This window comes from Amphiura filiformis, chromosome 1 (genome assembly GCF_039555335.1).
Source record: "Amphiura filiformis chromosome 1, Afil_fr2py, whole genome shotgun sequence".
Classification (NCBI taxonomy): domain Eukaryota; kingdom Metazoa; phylum Echinodermata; class Ophiuroidea; order Amphilepidida; family Amphiuridae; genus Amphiura; species Amphiura filiformis.
Window position 1 is genome coordinate 76,014,695 of NC_092628.1, and position 10,453 is coordinate 76,025,147.

Genomic DNA, 10,453 nt, shown 5'->3' on the forward strand with positions numbered 1-10,453 from the left:
TCCTAACCCAGCAAACACAAAACGTTTTCGACATCATTCGCAAAAGGTTATAAAAGGTTGTCAGAAAACGTTTAAATGTCGGGTTATATAAAGGGTATATTAAGGGTATAAAACGTTTTCATAACATTAAAAACATTTTTGATAATCAACTGCTCAGCAAACACAAAATGTTTTACAGAAAACATTTAAATGTTGGGTTATATAAAGGGTATACAAATGTTTTTATAACATTCCAAAAACATTTTTGAAAACTTGATACAAAACATTCTAAACAGAATGTTATTTTGGGGTTGAACAAATATTTTGCTAAAAATGTTTGCCCAAAATATTTGCAATAACGTTTTAAAAACGTTTGCATGACTTTTATATAACCCGACATTTAAATGTTATTCAAACGTTTTGAAAAATACATTTTAAGAACATTTGGAAAAAACGTTTGCAAAAATAGTTTACATTAACATTTTGAAAACATTTTAAAAATATTGTTGTAGTGTGTTTTCATACCAAACGTTTTAAAACGTTTTGATGACCTTTATATAACCCGACATTTTAATGTTATTAAAACGTTTTTATCTAAACCAAAAGCCAAAATATAACTTATTTAAAACGTTTTTAAAACGTTTTTGTGTTTGCTGGGAAGTATAAAATATTATTTGACTCAATGACCATTTTTGATTGGACTGCTTGATTGGATGAAGACATTATACATTATGATTTATGCAAAAGCAGCCAAGACAACAAAAAAGGGTTAACAAAACATGTACTCTGGTAAAAATTACTTCTTAAGTCGGAAAGCTCTTTTTTGTCACAAAGGGTTAAGATTGAAATATCTTATCATTACATTAAGGGGTACTACACCCCTGCCCAATTTTGTGCCTATTTTTGCATTTTTTCTCAAAATTATAGCGCATTGGGGACAAGTAAGATATGTATATTATAGGGCAAGGACTACAACTACTGCACTTGAAATTTTATTTCAGCACAGACAACAGTTGTGGAGTTACAGTCAAAAATGAGGGAAAACCAATATTTGATCAATAAATCAATAACTACTTGCTTTGAGTTGCTGAAATTTCAGTACAGTAGTTGTAGTCCTTGCCCCTATGTCTTACTTGTCACCAATGTGCTATAATTTTGAGAAAAAAAAAAAAAAATAGGCACAAAATTGGCCATGGGTGTAGTACCCCCTTAAAGGGGTATTTCGGTATTTTAGCACCATCTTTCCAGTGTAAGGTTCAATAGATATCTACGACAAATCCTTATATATTTCAAAAATATTAATTTGTGATTTGCAGTGCCTCATATGCCAGCCACTGTGTCCGCTTGTTTGAGTAGGTTGGGGGTATGAGGCTATGGATCAAGAAGTGCCCCTTTTCTGAGAAGTGTCACGTACGTTAAGGGCTGGGGTATGAACGTTTGGACAGTATTTATTTTGGGACATTAGAGCACATCAGACATATCGAATTGCATTCTGAATACGAAGAATGTCATTCTGATATCAAATAATTTAGATTTTTGAAATTCGCAATTTAATACACATTTTATGGCAAATCATTAAAATTGATATTTTTGATATTTAACAGTACTTGAAGTAAACTTTATAAATCTGATGATTTATACTTAAAGTGTATGTAGGTGGGATGAAAATCCGACGATCAATTGAAAATTGTGACCTTTCGTATTGAAGATATGGATTTTTTTCCCCAAAACACACAAAAAAAATTAGGTCTTTTTGGGAAAAAATCCATATCTTCAATATGAAAGGTCAAAATTTTCAATTGACCGTCGGCTTTTCCTTCCTGCTACATACACTTTAAGAATATATCATTAGATTTATATAATTTACTTCGAGGACTGTTATATATCAAAATTTGAAAAATATCAAATTTTTATAATTTGTCATAAAATTTGTATTATATTGTAATTTTCAAAAAATGAAAATTATTTGATATCAGAAAGACATGCTTCGTATTCAGAATGCAATTCGATAGGTCTGAGGTGCTCTCATGTCCTACAAAAAATACTGTCGAAACACAATAAACGCTCATTTTAGATCCCTTAAGTACGTTATCATCCCCTTAAAGAATAACTGATAAAATCCATGTATAAATGCATACGAATATTGTTTTAAATTCCTAACCTTTTTTACGTTATGCCAATCATAAGGATGAATACAAGTCAATGTAATAGTATATACAAATATTACATGCCTATGAGTGTGATAGTATACAAATATTAACTGTCTATGAGTGTGATGGTCGAAATATAATCACGAGGTGAAAGATGGATTGTTCCATTAGAATAGAATAGAACAATACATCTTTCACCGAGTTATTTTATTTCGACCATTACACGAATTTAAGACAGTTAATATTTTGTTTTACATCACTCATACATAAATTATATTACTTAAAAATAATATTTAAGATAGGCATCTGAATCCCGCTCGTTAGCTCAAGTTTACAGCACCTTTTATAATGTACACGCGACGTCGACCGGGAAAAACAATCTGATTGGCTACATACACCCACTCGTACCGAATTCATACCTGCAGTACACTCATGGGCCAGTTCTCGAAGCTTGTCTAGAGACAAAGCCTCTCAGACTTCAAACGGGGCTACGGGGGGGGGGCACCTCAATGGATAGTATTTTTATGGATTTCCCCCTTAATGTATACATAATAAATATAACTAACACTAAATGTGTGAAATTAAATATATGACTTTCTTTTAAAAGTTCAACAAATTTAAGAAGAAAAAGTAAAGTTACTAAACTGATTGGCACATGACTGATCATACGCCCAATGGGCTGAGTGGCCTATAACCAAGAAACCGGCCCTTTATCGTATTTGCTAGGTGGGCATACCAGTTTTGAAGGCCACGCCTAGTATCACGGAAAATTACCCCGGAAAATTACACGCAATTTAAGGGCTGGGGTATGAACGTTTGGACAGTATTTATCGTGGGACATTAGAGCACATCAGACATATCGAATAGCATTTTCAATACGAAGAATGTCCTTCTGATATCAAATAATTTTGATTTTTTGAAATTCGGAATGTAATGCACATTTTATGGCAAATGATTAAAAATTGATATTTTTGATATTTAACAGTACTCGAAGTAAACTTTATAAATCTGATGATTTATACTTAAAGTGTATGTAGGTGGGATGAAAAACACCAAAAAAAAATTAGGTCTTTTTGGGAAAAAAATCCATATCTTCAATATGAAATGTCAAAATTTTCAATTGATTTTCCTCCCAGCTACATACACTTTAAGACTATATCATTAAATTTATCAAATTTACTTCGAGGACTGTTATATATCAAAATGTGAAAAATATCAAATTTTAATAATTTGTCATAAAATTTGTATTATATCGTGAATTTCAAAAATGAAAATTATTTGATATCAGAAAGACATTCTTCGTATTCAGAATGCAATTCGATATGTCTGATGTGCTCTCATGTCCCACAAAAAATACTGTCGAAACGCTCAAAACGCTCATTCTAGATCCCTTAAGATGATATGATGGCAAATGAAGTTGCTGCATTGCCTGACCTGTACATGCTCTACTATCTTACAGTCTTATAGTTATTCAGTCATGTTAGTATTTTTGAGCTGTGTATACGTGGAAAAGGGTATATACATGGAATAATTATTTGGTTCAAATTATATGAATAGGCCTCAGCTTGCAGCACCCGGTAATTTTATCCATCCATGTGTTGCACTCGATGTGTCTATATAATTTTAAAATAACAATATCCAATTAATAAAGTAACAGTATTTAGAAATTTAGTTCTGCGATGCCTTTTATAATACAATACAATACAATACAATAATAATAATACAAATAATACAAATAGCATACAATGGGTAATCACGCAAATATATTCCAAATATATATTTATTTATTGCTGTAGAGTTGTGAATACCCTTGTAAACATATAGCGTGGCTATTACGGGTTATATCAGATAGCCAACAAAATTATCATGCTCTTTCCACGTGGCTCTTTCACAACCTCCACACTCTGTGGGCGGGTCAAAAGTCCGGTCGCATGGAAATTCACCGAGTTGATAATCGTGGCCGAATGGAAAACAGTAAGACCGAGTGGACTCATAGCGTGATTAGTTAAGATGCTCGGTCGTGTGGATTTAGCCCGGTCGACCAAGCAAAATCCCACTTGACCGGGCCCACTCGAAATCTGATAGACATGGCCAACGATACGGCCCGCGATACGGGCGAATGAACGGGTGCAAGCGGGCGGGAGAACATTGCCGTTTTGATCCCCTCAGTGAAAATTCATGTTTTCATCACGAAAAGTAGAGATTTAATTCCATCCTTTTAAAGGGATTGGATAGCAACGTTTGAACAGTATGTTTGTGGGACATGAGAGGGCATCAGGCACATGACATTGCATTCTGAATACGAGGAATATCCTTCTGATATCAAATAATTTTGATTTTTTGAAATTCGTGATATAATACAAATTTGATACCAAATTATTAAAAATTGATATTTTTGACATTTTTTATTGAAGATATACATTTTATTCCTAAAAAGACCTAATAATTTTAAGTCTTTTGGGGGAAATATATATATATATATCTTCAAAACGAAAGGTCAAAAGTTTCAAATGATGGGAAGCCATATATAAATTAGTTTACTTCGAGGAGTGTTAAATATCAAAAATATAATTAGCCATAAAATTTGTATGATATCGCAAATTTCAAAACAATCTAAATTATTTGATATCAGAAGGATATTCCTTATATCAAATAATTCTCGTATTCAGAATGCAATTCGGTGTGTCTGATATGCTGTCAGAACCCACCGTCATGTGACATGTCTGTTAGTCTTTGTTATTTATGTTTGGCGGTTTCATAACATCTTTTTTCGTCAGGGAAAGGCAATTCTCATGCCATATTGACCTTCCTACCTTTTCCGCCATACGTACTTTTTTGTCTTTTGTATTTTATTTTAATTGTTATATTCCTTGATATTGTTAAATATTTGTTTATATGGAATTAAATAAATGAATTAACTTTAAAGCTTATTGAATCAGTCCTATCAGCATGACGGCGAAGACCAATTATCCTTTATTCGGGATGACTCCATCTCCTTCTATCAGTGGTCGAATATACATAGAACCCCTTCACTATTACTCCAAGTTGTCCGATTCCAATTATTCAACTTTGCAAACACATTGCTGCCCTAAATTCATAAAGTCTGCACAAAAAGTAACGCAGCTGCTATAAATACCCCTATAGCTTTATTAACTAGCAATTGTTTCCACAATATTTCTACATAGAAAGAAGGATCATTGTTTACGCACATTTAGATACCCAATTTGTCAAATTTCGTTCAGTATTAACAACACAGTAGTGCTTTTAAAGAAAAACACCAGAACTTGATTTAAAAGTTGCAGTTTACAGCGATCAATGGTTATTACGCAAACATTGTGGCACATAAAACCCTCCATTATCTTCGCGCTGACTTCAAATCAAGACAGATAGCTGCAACTTTTAAATTCGGGTATTTTTTCACAAACGCTTGTTAGGGGGAGGGCTGATGCAAAAAAGGGGGCCCTTAAAAGTTTTGACCCTCCTAAGGGGGGCTCTGAAAAATGTGTCCACTGGGAAAATTGAGTTTATATGCTTTTCTATGGGGTTGACCCATAATTTTCATGTCATAAAAAGGGGTGGCTGAAATATTTAAGATCTGAAAAGGGGGCCCTAATGAAATTTTTCGCGATGATTTTTTTTGCATCAGCCCCCCCCCCCCAACAAGTGTTTGTGAACGGTCCCCAATATCTTCAGGATTTAATATCTAAGCCGACAGTGTGTTTCTACTGGAAACCCTTTTTTGGGAAAGGATGTACAGCTGATTGGATGGTGCACTCTACTCCAACACGGGCGGTGATCTCATTCTTCTCGGTAAGGGCGGCGATATTGATGATTTTATGTCCCTGTTGGTTTAAATACGAAACGAGATGCTTTTTGTAAAATATTGTATCTGTAGCGAACTCAATTTTCAAATTAATTCCAAGGCACACTTATGGTTGGATTTGTCATCCGGTGTGCTACAACGCTCAAGTAAAGCACCAAATGACTTGTACTAATTGTGGGACTATTCTATGCCATTCCTTCATGATCTTCCAATTTCATGCAGGCATACAACGTCGTCATATAGGGACTGTTAGTGCGTATTATGAAGCCAATACATTACTGTAACAACACCTCAACCCGAGCCTTAACCCTCTCTAAATATAAAATTATATTCATATTCGAAATGTATTTCCTTTATCATACAATTACTTGTACCCGCTTTTATTTGAAGCTATTTGAGGCGGGTGTTTAAATGAATATTCAAGAGTTGCACACGTGAACTTTACTATTTCTTTCAACGCACAATTTTTCTACTCACCGGTGTTACAAAATACGAATAGAAGAACTTATCAAAAGGAAGTGAGATTTCAACTATAATAAGGAAAAATAAGATTAAAGCAAAAAAAAATTAGCAAATCAAGTTATTGTTCGTAGTGCAGTGTGTTACAATTTAGAAGATGATGAAATGATACTCTACATAATGATCAAAAGTTCAAAACAAGATCCGAGTATTGGTATTTTACATAAGGCCCACACTCAGTACGCCAGTGACCATCCTCTATGCATAGTCGTGTAAAGGTCAATCGATACATGTGGAAATCAGCATAATTCAGAAATACACCTTTTTGCTTTGAAATTAATTTCTAGGCCAAATAAAAAACAATTTAATTTTTTTTGGTAATGCCGGATAAAAACATGACACTTGGATATACCTTTTAAAAAAATCCTGGTGTTAAAGTTAGGCATGAACTTGTGTCTTTTAGTGCAAGATTGTTTTATAGGCCTCAACTTCTCTTTTCATCTTTTGTATTCTACATAATACCCTCATTTACTGTTTGCTTGCTCAAGCTGTTTCGTGTATACATACAGCATCCTCCGTTGTAGCAAGTTGAAGCCTGTCAAAATCGAAAATCTTAAACTAGAAACCTAAATATCAGACCTAAGTTTAACAAAAGGTTTGAAAAAACATTTACTGAAAAAATGAAAATTATTGCTTTCCATTTAGCCGAAAAAATTAATTTTACAGTGAAAAGGTGGAACTCAAAATTGGTTTTCCCGCCTTGCCACTTTTAACACTGTAATAAGAATTCTCAAAATCTCCTGATAATGTATAATATATACTTACCACCTTTCTTGATCGGACAAACTTCCTCCGTGTGACTGAGATCACAATATGGAAATCGAAGCTCATAAGGCCAGAAGTTCATGTCTAGCGTAATCATCCCACCAAAAACATCCATTGCTGCAGTAGTAAATAAATATATTTATATTGAGGTATTTGTACCGTTGCTTGCCTCACTCTTCCAAGTTGCAGTGGCGTACCGTGGCCGCCCCAACCCCAAGAAAATCCAATTTTGCCGCCCCTTCCTCAAAAGCCCGAAAAGGTTGACCCAATTTTTTTTTCTCGGTCGTTTGAAAAAGTGAGAGCAAAAAAAAAAAAAAAACCGTTTCAGGCGCTAGCGCCCTAAAGCATTTTTTATGCTTTATCAAATTTTTCCGCCCTTTTTTATTTACTAATTCTTTTTGCCGCCCCTCCTTCATGTTTGCCCCCCTGTTTTTGCCGCCCCTTCTTCTTCCGCCGCCCCTTTATTTTGGCCGCCCCTTGCTTTTACCCCGGGCGGCTGGCGCCCAAAAGCCCCCCCCCCCAAAAAAAAATACGCGCATGATTAGGTGCGTACTGTATCTGGAAGCTATGAGGGGTTTATTAAACTAACAATTACAAATGAAGACTACGAATATTGTTGAAACGATCTTTTTAATTAAAAATGAATTTGGTGATTTTTTTTCAACCCCCTAATTTTTTGGCATATTTGTAATCTTTTGTAATGTTTATACACGTCCCAAATGACACCTAATTGCATTCAGCCAATGGAGCAAATTTGGAAGAAAGCCATAGTATGACCTACAATCACCCATAGAACAGCACAGTCAAGCGGCTAAAATAGTAAATTAGTTTTACCTCATTAGTTTGGCTTAAACTACCAAAAAACTTTCCTGACAGTTGTTACTAATAATATTTTATAATATTGACGAAGAATAACCAAGTTAACATTTGACCGAAATTATATAAGGCTTTAATCAACAAATCAGCCGATTGACCATGAGCGTGTAAACCAACGAACCGATCCTGATTAACAGATTGAAACATGCTCATGCATATTATTCAGCTTTCCTAATGGCAGAAAAAAAACCCCAACTGCACATCATACCCTGGACTCACTAGAGACTGATCTAACTTCTTACTTGGTGTGATTTTGATTGTTCCGTTCACCCACTGGTCTACACTAACAGGCTTCAACACCGTATCAAATTCTATTTCAAATCGGCCAGGACCTGTAACGTAAGGTATAACATAAAATTAGTTAACTATGCATTTGGGAACTTGGTGTTCCAAAACTAGTCTTTCTTATCATTTAAATGAAACACATGAGGAAAACTTGATACAGAGCAGCTCTGAAGTGACAAGAAATTATGGCATCGCAATTATGCTATACGAACATGATAATGATAAATACAACGTACATACTCAGAAGAAGTAAAAATCACACATGCCTAATCTATTTCAGCTGAAATAAATAATAATGACACTTCGTTGATAAGTACATGACAAGTTTTTCCTCCTTCATTTATAACTTCCCTTCCGTATGTTTTTAGCGGGAACTTTTGTTCTCTGTAGACAAGGGGCAGTCTTCAGTGAACAGCTCTTTTCAGAGCCACCAAACCACTTACATCAGCAGATAGGCGAGATCTAGCTTGTTCTCTGTTTACAAGAGACAGTCTTCAACGAACGGCTCTTTTCAGAACCACCAGTAAGCAAGGGGCGACCTACATGTCTCATTCTTAGGTACTTTGTCCTGAAGAAGTCAGAACTTGACAGTTCTAAACTTATCCGACTGCGAACCCGCTAAAAAACTTACCAATAGACCTTTTTCCCTCTTTCCCATCATGCACTATTCCAGGGGGTATGAGTGTCGCAAAATACATCATCTCCCCGGGGGAGTACAAAGTTATGTTCATCACATTCTGGAATACGGACATTTCGGCTGGTGCCTTCATCACAAAAAAAGAATCCCCGATCATCACGATAATGGCGACCCGGGAATGGCGAGCGATCACTAATACCTTTCGGGGGCAAAAAACAACATTTCTATGCCTTATGGACATGGTGTCCTCACCAAAAAAAGTTTCCTGCTTTTGAAACCTAACTTTGTATACATTTTATAGACATAAATTAATGATGAAAAACTAATGACGGGACACGCAGTGATATTTTGTCGGCGTCCGTTTCACTTTTTTTTCGGATATGAAAATAAGACGTAAACAAAATCTCTTACACAGATGTTCTGCATCGCTCCGTAACTGCATCACTCGTGTATTCAATAATTGCATAATTAGTAACATCGATGGCCTTTACGATAATCCGCATAAATGAAATCAGTATGCCCATATTAAGACAAAATAATTGCAAAGGCCTGGCAAAGACCATCGGATGCACACGATCTATGAGGTTGATGAACTACGTCATACCCCCCTGGAATAGTGCATTTTGGGATAGAGGAAAAAAGGTCAATTGTTAAGAGCTCTCGTCGTAAAAGCCTATCCCACAATTCCCTTCCATTCTTACCAAATGATTGATAGCCACACTTGTCAGCACTTCCATCTGGTACTATACTGATGAATTCACCGCCATCGCCACTCACAGGCGCGCCTTCAATCAACAACAAACTTGCAGCCAGTAGCGAGAACAAAAGGTAAATATGCAACATCCTGTCAAAAAAGAGCAAGTTCGATAATGATATTTTATGCCCGATTATGTACACTAATATCAAGCCTGGTTTCCGTTAAAATTGAACGTACATCAAAACGGTATTCTGAAGTTGAGTAGGGCAGCTTTTTTTTCTGTTCAAAATATATTCTTATTTGAATGCAAGGTAAAAGACAATTTAAAGTTTCAAATTTTCTTGAATTCGGTGAATTTGGTGTTAAAATTGTAGATTCCTATTCATTATTTCGAAAGGTCAATATTAGGAAGGGTCGTTAATCCAAATAATTCATTTTTGTACTGACCGATGGCAACCTAATAGTATTATTATTATTATTATTATTATTATTATTATTATTATTATTATTATTATTATTATTATTATTATTATTATTATTATTAGTGTTATTATCATTATTATTATTAGTATTATTATTATTATTATTATTATTATTATTTTAATTATTATTATTATTATTTTAAGAGATCAAAAAGATTGTTACTATCTCTGAGTGCAAATACAATCATTGTCTGAGAAGTCAATATCATTTAAGAGCTCTTACATCGTTTCGTCACCCAT

The 10,453-nt window shown here is 34.6% G+C and overlaps 1 protein-coding gene across 1 annotated transcript; it reads right to left on the reverse strand.

Moving 5' to 3' along the window:
• Nucleotides 1-5,628: 5,628 nt before the first annotated feature.
• LOC140168555 (uncharacterized) lies at nt 5,629-9,877 on the reverse strand. Its single transcript, XM_072191959.1, has 5 exons — nt 9,736-9,877; nt 8,355-8,444; nt 7,237-7,353; nt 6,430-6,482; nt 5,629-5,971 (listed from the first exon to the last, which is right to left on the reverse strand). The coding sequence occupies exons 1-5, from the start codon at nt 9,875-9,877 to the stop codon at nt 5,852-5,854; spliced, it is 522 nt and encodes a 173-aa protein (XP_072048060.1). The 3' UTR covers nt 5,629-5,851.
• Nucleotides 9,878-10,453: the final 576 nt, after the last annotated feature.